At 42.5% G+C, this 12,457-nt stretch overlaps 1 protein-coding gene across 3 annotated transcripts in view; it reads left to right on the top strand.

Moving 5' to 3' along the window:
• The window catches only part of rtkna (rhotekin a), a 53,326-nt gene that overhangs the window by 12,262 nt on the left and 28,607 nt on the right, over positions 1 to 12,457 (top strand). Inside the window, exon 1 of one of the 3 annotated variants that reach the window (XM_029439499.1) lies at positions 3,562 to 4,320. The exons of the other annotated variants lie outside the window; for them this stretch is intronic. Within the exon in view, the coding sequence (XP_029295359.1) occupies positions 4,225 to 4,320 (96 nt within the window). The 5' untranslated portion in view covers positions 3,562 to 4,224. Of the gene's footprint in view, positions 1 to 3,561; positions 4,321 to 12,457 lie in introns of those variants that run through there. 3 annotated transcript variants of the gene reach the window in all.

Here is a 12,457-nt window from a genome sequence, read left to right on the forward strand (position 1 = left end):
TAGAGGTTTTAAACAAACCTCAGGTTACACAAAGTTAGTTGGAAGAGAAAATGAAGGCAAACGCTAAAATTATTGCACAACAGGGTGGAGCTGCGGAGGGATACGTGTTACTCTATCCTGATTAACAGGTCGCCATGGTAGCAACTGTCACAGGGTAGCCAAGCCCTAAAGCATAGCCTGCTTTATCCTCTATTTTACTCTAAATGGGAAAATAATTGACACAATGAAAGTGATTGAGACCATACACTCAATATGAAAATGTTTACTGAGGAAATAAATCAATTAAGAAGTAATTAAAGTCGCCCCTTGCTCGCCATTAGAAAGATTGCAGGCTTAAGGCACGTCTATGTGACCAACAATATAAATATAAAACGACAAAGTTGTGACAAACTAAATCTATCCTTAACATTTTGCTTACATTTGCAATGATGAAATGTTTTTGTCTTTTACTTTCATCTTTATCTCATCGCTTTCATTTTTTATTTTAAAACATAAATTGTATGTAGTCCATTTGTCTCCACAGCCTTTCCTTTCATGCCCAAAACATCCCCACTGTGCACCTGGTGTACAACAACTAATGCTTTAAAAGATGGAAATATAAATCTGTCTTACAATTAATACCTTTTTCTTTCCTCCACTGAAAACACTACATATACAACACTTAATCATAAAGTAATATCTCTCTGGCTTTCTGCTGAATTACCCTCCGACTCCAGCATGTTTCCTCCAGCTGATTAGGTGTACAGACGAAGGTTCTCTGCATTTCTCCACACATCCGTTCAGAAACAAGAAAAGCACCGGCTATTGTCTTGAGCAGTCCAACCCTCTCAGAATTATGTGTATGCGTGTGCGTGTGCGTGTGTGTGTGTGTGTGTGTGTGTGTGTGTGTGTGTGTGTGTGTGTGCGTGCCTGCGTGCACACATGCGTGGTTAGGAGAAGGAATTTGATCCAAATGTTCTAATCCTTTTATGGAACAAGTGATTCCTGTTGGTGGTCTGTTTACCTAATCCCCCCCTGTTTTGATCAAACCTCTGAGTTAGTGTTGGATTAACTGATTGAGTAATTTGCTTCACTCGTCCCTCGTGACAGCCAATTAGCACAACTGGCCCTGCTACATTCAGAACAAATTGCTAATCTACCATCCCATCAGTAGGTAATCACCATTAAACATAGCAAAAATCCCAGTCAGGCCTAAAGCTGTCAGGCCTCTGCACTAACTGCTAATCTACTGTCTCTGAATACCTTAGTTTGCCTAGTCCTCATTGGCTCGTGGCCAAGAAGCAGCGATGCTCTATGTTTGAGCTAGTCGCCTGTCTGCCTGCCAGCGTGCCCTGTCATTGAGATAATAGGTTTTTTTTCTGTCTGTTTTTGTTCAGCTTCTAGGCTTTTGTAATAAGGTGTCAGTCTTAAGGTGTTTTACTGCAGGGAGATTTACCTGCCGCATGTTCTACTTCAAGGAACTGCTGCTGGTGTAAAATAGAGACTTAAAAGACTAAATGGATTAAGTGACAGTGGAATAAGACATTGTTGTCCTGTTGCTTGTTCATTATTTAGAAAGCATCCACATATATCAATGAAAACTGTGAGGAAACTTCAATCACTTTAGTAAGGGACTATTTCAACACAATTCAGTATAGTGTTCAAGGTGTTGAGTTAATATTTTTCCAGTTCAGCAGCATGCCAGATCGACTTTCAGAGGGGATCGACTAAATATGAATCTACACGCAGTGAATTGTGAATCGCATGCACACACTCGCACAGGAGCTCCAGAATGTTGAGCACCTTCAGTATAACCCTTCCTTTGTGCATTCACCCCAACTATTTCTCTTTCCACCCCAAGAGCAATAAATCTCTTCTCTTACTATGCGTGTGTTAGTGTCTGCCACAGATTAGCTGCGTGATTTAAACTCTTGAGGCTGACTGTGGAGGCTTTTTGGGGAGGGGGAAATGACCCAGTTTGCTACTGACACCCCTGACTCCTCTCCTCTGAGGTGAAAGGGCTTTTACAGCTTCTTTGTTTTCACTGTTTGCCTAAAAGAGTTTGGAGGACGTGCTTCAGAGAGGTGACGTGCCATATGGGCATGTCTGAGGAGAGGGGTGGTGTTGTGGAAAATATACCTACGAGCACTCAGAAATAAAAGACAGTTTGAAGCAATGTGTATAATGCAGAAATACAATGTGCATTACATTCCGGAGAGAGATGATTTAGGGAAGATTAACCCCTCTCTCAACTGAGTTCCAGAAGTAATCCACTATTTATGTTAACAACGAAGTTAACACCTCTTTACAAGATTGGTTGTTTAGGTGGATTTAAGTTCTCCACCAATTTATAAGATTATGGCACATGTTGCAAACTCATCCTTATATCACACCCATGTATTGTATAAAACACTTCATCTTAACCTTTGGTAAATCATCGGTTGCTTAGCCTCCAATCTAGTTAGAAGTGACTCTTCTATTGTCTTTGACTGATTTGATTCCAACACATGAGCAGTACATGCAGTTTACCAGAGGTTATGTCATGGAGTCTTAACAGTAGGAATTTTTACTTTTACAATGATTCCAAGAGTCACCTCAAAGTTACTCAAAGCATCATCCTAATACTTTATCGTCTACAAGTGATCTTCCTCAGCGACCCTCTGAGACGGTCAGGCCCACTTCTCTTTTTGTTTTGTAAGAATGTGTGTTTTAATTAATGCGCCTCTTTGAGCCGTGCGCAATGTGACGCCGGTTTCCTGTTGAGTGGTCGGTTTTTGGTTTGCGCAGCGTGGTTTCTCCCACGCCACGAGGAAGGATACACACACATCACACAACAGCTGTACCAGGTCCCGGATTACCGCGCCGGAGAGGAGTCTGTTTGGGTCTCTCTGCTCCTACTTGCCGTGTATGTTCTGAAGAGCGAGGACAGATTGGCTGTAAAGCAGTTTCCAGGCGACAGAAGCGGAACCATCAGTACAGTTTATGTCTGAAAATCACATGGAGTAAACTTTGAGATTTTTTTCTTTTGAGAACAGAGGAATCTGGCCACCAAACAGCTGGATTGATGGGAAAGGAGACTTTCCTCGCCGTGGCATGACTTTACATGTTTGTTTTTCAAATGAGTGAAATATTTCCAACTTTCTAATTTTTTTAATTCCAATTTTACCCAACATTGAATGTATAGTTGACGCATCTTCTTGTTGAATATCATTGCAAGGAGAGACTTAAATGAATATTTAAAAGGTAAAGCGATAAAAGATTAAAACGACACTGGGGATCTGCGCTATGAAATATGTATTTGAATGTGTCAAACGCTTCTGACCCTGTGACCTACTAAGGTACATTTTGTTTTTCCACGCACACATTTTGTTTTAGAAACGAATCTTTTATTTCAAAAAAGAAAAACATTGAATGATCTTCATTTTTAAAAATATATCGCACTTGGACTTTTTCTTAGGTAATTACGAGATAACATCTCTGGGTGTTCCTTTTAATCTCGCCTCCCCTCATGACGAACACCAGCTGACACGGTAATAATTTCTCCATTTATTATCAAGCCAGTAAAAAGAACAAAGCTCCCCACCCCGCTATGCTTGTGTGGTGGTGTGGTATTTGCTATGTGTTTGTTTAAAGGGGCGTATAGGCTGCTACAGTAATCTGTCCGTCTTTACCCCCTCTTTCTTCTTTTTAAAAGTTCATTACCATTACCAGAGGCGCGTCGTAGGGGTTAATTTAATGCCGAGTTGGGGAGCGTCAGGGCGCACACAGTGGACTTGTTGTGTCGTTCACTCCTGCAGAGGCGATGCCCTTTTGTAGAGAGGTCTCTTGTCACACAGAGGACAGACGGCATTTACAACCGGGACACAAAGAGAACAACTGCATTTTAAAAAGCTCCATTATTTCCCCGCAACCGCTGGGTGCTGACTGTGGGTGTTTGAGAAGATCTTTGTTGCCCGGAGAAAAGTAGAGAAGAAGAATACGCGCCGTGAACGGGTTGGGGGAATTTTTATAGACAGGGTTACTACAGTGCAGCCGTCATCCACTTCTCCGACCACCTATGTTTGCTTTCCCGGAGTCTTGTTTTGGATGAAGAGCTGAACTTTTACGCATTGTTTTTACGCACTGATTGTGCCTGTGCCGGACACTGTCATAATGAACTTTCTCTCCGCGGTACATGCGGCATAGCGTTTTGAGCCGGATCATTAACTTCAAGAAGAAGTCGTTTTGTGGATATCAGCCTAAAGGATGCCAGTTGATAAATTCGCAAACATGGAGGAAAAACTGTGGATATTGGAGGACCTCAATATGATGTATATTCGTCAAATTGCACTCAGTTTACAGGTAAAAGTTTATTTCAATTTCCTATTGACCATCACTTGTCTCTGGCCCTCTGCACGTGGATTTGCTGCTCTTATTTGCCCTGTTCTCTGCAGTTTTTACACAATCTCAAAGCTGTGGGGTGTGTCAGTGGCAGAAGCATGTGTGTGTGATCATGTCTCAGACTGTTTTACTTTCTTTTTCTTGATTGATTGATTATCCACACTGAATACAAACAGGCTTACTAATAACTTATCCCCCCCCCCCCCCCCCTCTAAAGTATATAGTAAATCACTGTGTTAGCTGACTGAGTCTGCAGCTGTGCCTCGGCATGTTGTGAAGTTTACAGAGGGGTTGGTTGAAGAATCTTTCTATGGGACAAACAAGTCAAGCTGACACTGGTGTGGTCTCCCCCGTTGCAGATGGCAAATGTTACACTGACAGCAAACAGAAAACAACACTGCATGCCATCCATCTCTCACTCTGTCTCCCCTTCCAACTGGAGTTCACACACAGTCCACGGCTGCACATATGGGCCTCATAAGTAAGGTTTTGAGAAAGACTGAAAGCAGTCATTAAATAGGTTTTAGGTAGGACAAAGGTTTATCTCACCACCTTTCCACAATGTGTTCGTTTCACTGTTGAAATAGCTGAACAATGTGACTATTCTATTCTTAACAGAGTTGAAAGAAAGGAGATACACGGCCATTGGAAATGTTACTAAAATTTCAAAGGGGAATTCTAATATACTTTTATTTCTGGCCCCATAATCTGAAAAGATATGGGCCATCTGTGCTGCAGCTGTTTAGAGATGTACAAAGCAGTTTTCACTTCATCAACCGAAATCCCATCCAAAAAGCCTTCAGCTGTGTGACAAAAAGGCAGTATGATGAAAGCGATATCACACACCGGTGTGTTGTACCTGCTAGCAGTTTGGTATCATTTTCATGTGTGAGGTGTTTTTTTTGTTTATCTACCTGTGCCAAGTGCCACAGAGCGTGCCATATGTCAGGCTTTTTTATCACATAAGAGGAGATGCTTATTAAACAACACAAACTCAGCCTTGTATGCAACATGCAGTCTAATTCTTTCTGGGACGTTATGGTACCCAAACTGTTGGTCTGTCATGAAACTCTGATTAAACTTCAGAGACACTTGTGTTGAAGTCTCAAACCAGCTATCACAAGGTCTTTTTTACCAACAAGTTGACCAATCACTAATCAGCGTATTAGTTCCTGTCACAGAGCCTCCTTTGATAAGGACACTCGTTTACAGCTCGGACAGAGACTTGAAAGTGGTACTTTATCTGAATATTGAATCAAGGGCATTATTGTGGAATGTAGAGAACAAGCATTTCTGTCTGAAGATGTTTGCGCATTTTAACATGTAGTTGTCTCAGTTCCAGTGTTATTTCTGTAAATGCAATTGCAAGGGTAGGAATGTATGAATAACAAGACGATGAGCCCTTATTTAACCTCGCGGCAAAACGTGCTTGTCGCTGCTCCTTCTTCGCAGGGAGTTCAGAGGTCAGGGTCGGCTGCAGAGATGCATTACTCTGCAATACCCAGTGAGGATTTCAGATCGTTGGATAGAAAGTTGTGCGCGTCTTCAACTCATGAGTATTCTTGCTGGTAAACACTCACTTGTTTGCTCACTCCCTCCCCCCATGTCTCCTATGCCTTGGTGGGTTTATGAGACAGGGATTCTTTGTATGTGGCCGAGCTGCACAGCCCACAGTCTAACTGTAATTTCAGCTAGCTATGGATGCTTTTTGCTCCAGGGTCTTTCATAAATGTCCTGCTGGGTCTTTATGACTTGCAATTATTATACTCTAAACCCTTTTCACCTCCTTTTTGTTTTTCCCTGAGGCGACATATATCTGAACGCCACTCCCACCCCATGCACACACACATACTGTAGACATACATTTACAAACTATACAGGAGTACAGCTACTGTTTTTCTGCGCTGGTCATCTCGTAAGATAAGATCGTCTGTCGTTATAAAAAGAACATTAAAAAGTGAGAAGATGTCCTGAGGTTCCAGCATTCCTTAGGCTTGTATAATTGCTGTGTCAGGAGGGGAGAGAGAACAGCCATTGAGCATTTGCAAGCTCAGTAGGAAGAAACCTTTCTGCTCTTCGGGTTTTAACAAGTCTGTTATAATAAGAATATCTGCATTCTTGGCTCCAATGCACTGTTTTCTTTCGTCTTACCCTCCTCTCTTATTTAGTCACATGCAAAGTGTAAAAACATTTTGCTCACAGAATACAGATGAGAGGTGGCTGATGGGAAACAGGAAATGGTCTTGAGAAATTACTGTTTCCCACCGGGAACAACAACATGAAGTTATTGAACCTGCGGCCATTAATGGACACATACACACTATTTCCTGTCAGCACAAACCCGGATACACACAGATGAATTTTTTATTTGATTTTAATATCCTGGTTTCTTTTCCTATCTTGGTTCTCAGCCCTCTTCCCCTGGTCAGGCTGTGTCCCCCTGTCCTGTCCCCTTCTCCCCCTTGGTAGCTCGAGGGCCTTAGATGGACACTTTCCCCCTGTTCTAATTTTAGCCTGCAGACTGGCCTTGAATACATGGATCGTGGCTTTGCCAGAGTTAAATGTGGATATTTGTTAACGGGTTTCTGAGGTCATTCAGTTTTGCGCAAGTTATAAAAGCAGGATTTGTGTGTTGTGTTCATTCTGTAAATCAGTCATTGTTGGTGAAAGTACAATGCTTTCTCTGTGCGTTGACCTCACTGGGTCTGGCCCTACTCCCCTCAGAAGGGGTGCAGCCTGGGGCATTAAGCTGCTACTGATCATACACAGTGATATCATCTGATGCAAGGAAAGAGATCCCTTTTTTGGGTTCTGCTGCAGTTGTTGTATTTGTTGAGGTATTAGGACCCAGAACTAACCAAGCACTATGTGTTAAACCTGTGGAAAACACCAACTGGGAGGTGTAGCTACATGAAAATATGTTATAGATCAATTGTGGTTAGAAGCTCCTCAAACTATCTGCTGAAAAGCAACACTGAAATACTCCAAAGTTCACTATTTGAGTCTGTTTTTAAAACTTGTCAAGTGTTCAGTCCCTTCAGATTTTAATGAAAACATAATTTCCTTAAATGCAGTGTCATCCTACAGGAGAGTATGCTAGTAATCAGGTTGATCAATTACATATTTCATTTGAATATTTATCAACAAGATCTAAATAAGTCCTTAAGCAAATAGACAGATTGACCCTAACATGATGTAGTCATGAAAGCTCAATCTCTGACCCTTGTTGACGATGAGCTCACGTGGGGGGTCAGGTGGGAGTTTCTCGTTGCCTCACCCGGGACTGTTGTTTGACCTCTCACATGCTCCCAATCCCTAAACTTAGCTGTGGCCATGCTTCAGATAGTTCTGCGAATTCTGGTGACCGCAGGCAGGTGTTAAATATCCATTGGCTGGTATTCATGCAGCCTCTCATCTGATCCCAGATCGCTGCCTTGACCGTTTGATTGAGTGGCACTTATCAGAAGTTATCCAGATCAATGCAGCCACAGAAACATCTTTTTTTATGATTCAGTTTGTCCCGTTGCACATATTTGTTGTCATGTGTCAGAAAACTTTCACTGTGGCTTTGTTTGCTGTTTCCATACTGTATATAAAGCCTTCTTAGTATCAGTCCTGGTAACAGATATTTCAACCCCACAGACCTCATGCTTTCTAAATGTAGGAGGTCGTGGAGGCCAAAGGTCACATTGAGTGCAGTTATTTCCTGCCTGCTCTGGAACAGTGAATCTTCTTGTGCAATCTAGCTGGACTGATGAATCTCAACCTTGATGGTGAATCTGTAGAAGAGAAGATTAATCGTATTTATACTGGGACAGCAAAACGGTGCATTACCTGGGCCTAGACTCGTAGTTGCATTACATTTTTATTTGTAATATTTTAATCCTTTTTTTTCTATTTATGTTATTCTCGGTGATGTTCTTCTTTTATTGTTCGCACCATTCATTTGTTCAATCTTCTTTTCATTGCCTTTTTTGTCCTTTGTGACAAATTCCTCCTTTGAGCATTGCAGTCAGTATCAATATCACCTTGCATGAAGAAGCAGTCAGCAGTTTGTGTGTGTGTGTGTGTGTGTGAGTGTGTGTGTGTGAGTGTGTGTTCAGCTGTGAGGTTGTTTAGGTAGCCTAAGTTACACCAGACCTGCTTGCTTCAGTGAAAGGTGTGCTAAAGCTAACAGCGCTCGCTCTCCTGATACAGGATACACAGTAATATCTGAGCCAGAACACATTCCTCCACAACGGACAACTTCATCGTGCACCTCTAACCTGTCTGTGTGCTTCTGAGAGTGTGTGTGTGTGAGTAAATATTTGCAAAGAGTAATAAGCCAATACTGTAAGCTATATAATCAAGCCGAGTGCTTTGATTTGATTGGGGACATTAGGTCCCTCATTTCATTGCGAGCGAGAGTTTTAATGGGCTTTCTGCATTTGTTTTGAATTAGATGGAAGAGTTCTCTACAGTATTGCAACAGTCTCAAATGAATGGAAATATCCAGGTTTACTCACTTGATAGTGGGTTTAGTCTGTTTGCTGTGTGTGTGTTGTGTATTTGTAAGTGTGTCTTTGGCATCTGTATCACGGATAGCTACAGTGGGTTCCAGTTCTTCCACTGCTGTATGCCAAAAGCAGGCACAGTGCGTGTGAAGTAGAGGAGAAAGAGGGCTTTGTATCACATCACACACCCATCGCTTCCTACCAAGCTAACTCCTAACCCTCACCTCCCCGTTCAAGCCTTCCTCTCTCCCCTGCCAACCTCAAGTACTGACTTCAAACCATCTGGCTCCCCACCTTACCTCTGCACCCCAACACTCCCATTACCCCCCTAGACTTTACTACAGTGCTGTACATCAGTCCTCACCCCAGCCGTCGCCCTTGCAGCGGTTAGGAGGAGCAGCACAGGTCTGAATAGGCACTTTGTGTGAGCAGGAACCAGTTAGATGCTGCGGCCTGAGCCAAGCTTCCTTTAAATAACAGCAGGCAGGAGCCAAGAGAGTGAGAAGTTGAAAACTCAAAGCCAAACCCGAGAGGCGCTGTTATTGGAACAACGACCTGACTCCTTGCACCTTCCCAGTCGGTTTCTTTTTGTCATTCCCTCTCCGCGCTATCTCTGTCTGGATCCGTTCGATGATTTCACTCGCTGTTCTCCTTTCTCTCTGCCTCTATCTCAGCTCCCAGCCCTTTCCAAACTCTTTTATCTCACCCTTCAGCGTCACCTTTCTTTAATCCTGCTTCTCCACACTTTCGGCTCTTAACAGGGCACGCAAAAAGACACTTTGGGCTTTATCACTGAAAAGATTTTCTTTTGCAGCCGCAAAGAACATTAGACTCACTTAAGCTGTTTAAATTGATACTGCGGGCATTATTCAAATCAGCACGTATTGGATTTAAAGCTATGTTGGACCTTTTGTGTCAACAGCTCAGAAGCTATGGTTTTTAAGAGGTATTAAAAAATCTGTATTCCTTTGTAAAACATGTAATTAAGAACGTCTGGACATGTTCTGGAGATGCAGCTGGCGGCACAGGCTGTTTAATCAGATGGTTGTCTTTGAAATTGTGTGCGAGTGCACATTGTGTTACAAAGAGCATTTGGTAATGTGTTTAATTGAGCCTGTAGATGTTGCTTTTGTGTTTGTCCATATGGATGCAATTTATGCTCGCGTCTGTGTGTTCTATTTGTGTGCTTTCCAGCTTGTGAGAAAAACTCTGTGTACATGAGTGTGTGTGCAAGTTTATGGTTCATGCAGTGACTTTATTGATTCATGTGTCTTTGGTGAGGTTTATGTACAGTATGTGGGGGAGTTTGAAGTGTGCGTGAATACATTCAGTCTATTTCTGTGTGTTCCTCAGCTCTGATCTCTCTATCCCTCTCAGCACCGTGTTAGTGCCTGGAACAGAGGGTAGGTGGAAGTCAGAGAGGCGGTGGACCAGTGTGAAGCGAGAGCTGTCTAAACAAACAATTACCACTGTTAAAGCAATCCATTGCCTAATAAAGTGGATAGCATCCGAAGCATCACCAGCATTCTTGTGACTCTACAGATTGTGTCTTATGGGGCAAGAGTGTGTGTATGATGTGTCTTTAAGCAGCGAGCCAAAGTGTAATTGAATCACTGCACACTGTGGGATCATTGGGCACTAAGTGTGTGTCTGTGTGTCTGTGTGTGTGTGTGTGTGTGTGTGTGTGTGTGTATGTTTGGCAGGTGGAACAATTCTGTCAGCATTTGGAGAGCTGCCGTCTGGCCATCTGAGTCCATTCTGCTTGTATCAAGGACAAGAGATGATCTCTTCTCTCTTTCATTTATGATGTAATGGCGTTATTGCCTCTGTCTCCATCTCTAATTCTCACAGCATCTGTAAAAGACCAAGTAACATCACATAAATAGCAGTTTGGTTGTTTCATTGTTTACTCATTTGAGTCTTGAGACAAAACTTGAAAAGGCTGAGCAGATGGCCTCAGAGCATCCGCAGAAGGCTTTCTTATCACTGCAACAAAAGACAAGTTTGAGTTTTATGTAGCTTCTGTGGTTGGATGCCTTAAGATTGATGGTTGTGCTGTGAAGTAAAAGCTAAACGCCAAGGCCGAACTGTCACGGTGGAATGCCAGGGTTTAGATGTGCGTCAGCAGGAGCTGGGGCTTAAGGCTGAGGTAGATTTGAGGACCAAGGCTGCTGAAAAGGGGGCCTCTTGTTGTGGTACGAGGTGTTGAGAGGCATGGCTGAGCTGTTCCACCCCCAAACAACTCCCTCCTTACCCATAAAAAAAAAAAGCCTCACTGTCTGCCTCACCGTGATGAGATCAGTGGAACAAACTCTCCAGCTGGATGATGTCACGTTTGGGACTTGGGGTCAAAATCTAAGGGTCACATTAAGAGAAGATGAGTGTGTAACACCCTTTGAGAATTGTACACCGGCTGTTGTGTTAGTATCATAATCTTTTCTCCTTTGTGCCGTCACCTCGCATACTCAAACACACACATAAGCACACACACACACACCTTTGACTCCGTCTGTGTCCTCCTTCGCCCCCACCATTAGTGAAACTATTAAAAGAAAAGCTTTCAGACCCTTCAGGTTGTCAGAGTTGAAGGATGTCCATCTGTCGGTATATGTGTGTCTAATCTTGGCATCATTAGGAGATGAAAAGGTTAATCCACTTTATTACTGGGAGACTCAGAAACAGGACAGTTATTCCTATTGGTTCTGGGGAGAAGCATGGCTCGATGTGATTGGCTGTGATAAACAGCTAACCGGTCTGAAACCCCCGCTCCACCAAGCCCCCCTGAAACACAGAGTCATTGGTCAGTATGTCACTGAACACAGATTCGCTGTTGGTTGTTACGTAACTACATGTGTAAGTTTATTGGGGCACTATTTTGGGCCTTCATAAAAATACACACACAGCTTGTGTCCTCAAAGCCTGTAGCCACAGCTGTCACTGCAAAATCCATCAAGATTGACGGTTCGTATATATAGCTATGAATATGATCACTGTTTATGTAACTTGCATAATACTAAGGTATAGGTTGCAGTAGATATGCCACTGAGGACTTAAGTGTCTCCTGTCTGTTTGGTAGCACACTTGACATCACCTGTTCTACAGCTCCTCAGGCTGCCTGGCACTGGGAGGGAAACACGTTTCTACATGCTTATTGGTCCTTGCATAAGACAAAAGCCATGACAGGCACATAACAAAATAGACACATCTTCTCAGTTCAACAGTAAAGGAGAGGGAGGAATGATCCTGTTTCAGTGTGTAGATGTTGCCATGCCCTCTCGTGGCCAATAGGGGGCTGATAGGCTCCCCGACATGAATAAATAATAGTTTTCATTATTCCTTCTCAAATCTCAAAACAAGAGATTCTGTTGTAACACGACTGATGAAAAGTAAAAAATAAGAGAGCCAATAAAATAATGGTTACATGCATACTGTAAGAAGGCTTCACAACTAATAAAAAGGAATTGCAATGTATTTATTAGAAAAGTGTTTGCCCCAAATTTACCTAATATTCCATTCCTATATGTTTAGGAACCATTTCTTAAAATGCACATTTTTAAAACATCAATTTTAAGTCTAGTAATTGAATGTGTTGTCCACTACAGTAC

The sequence above is a fragment of the Cottoperca gobio genome, chromosome 9 (genome assembly GCF_900634415.1).
Source record: "Cottoperca gobio chromosome 9, fCotGob3.1, whole genome shotgun sequence".
Classification (NCBI taxonomy): Eukaryota; Metazoa; Chordata; class Actinopteri; order Perciformes; family Bovichtidae; genus Cottoperca; species Cottoperca gobio.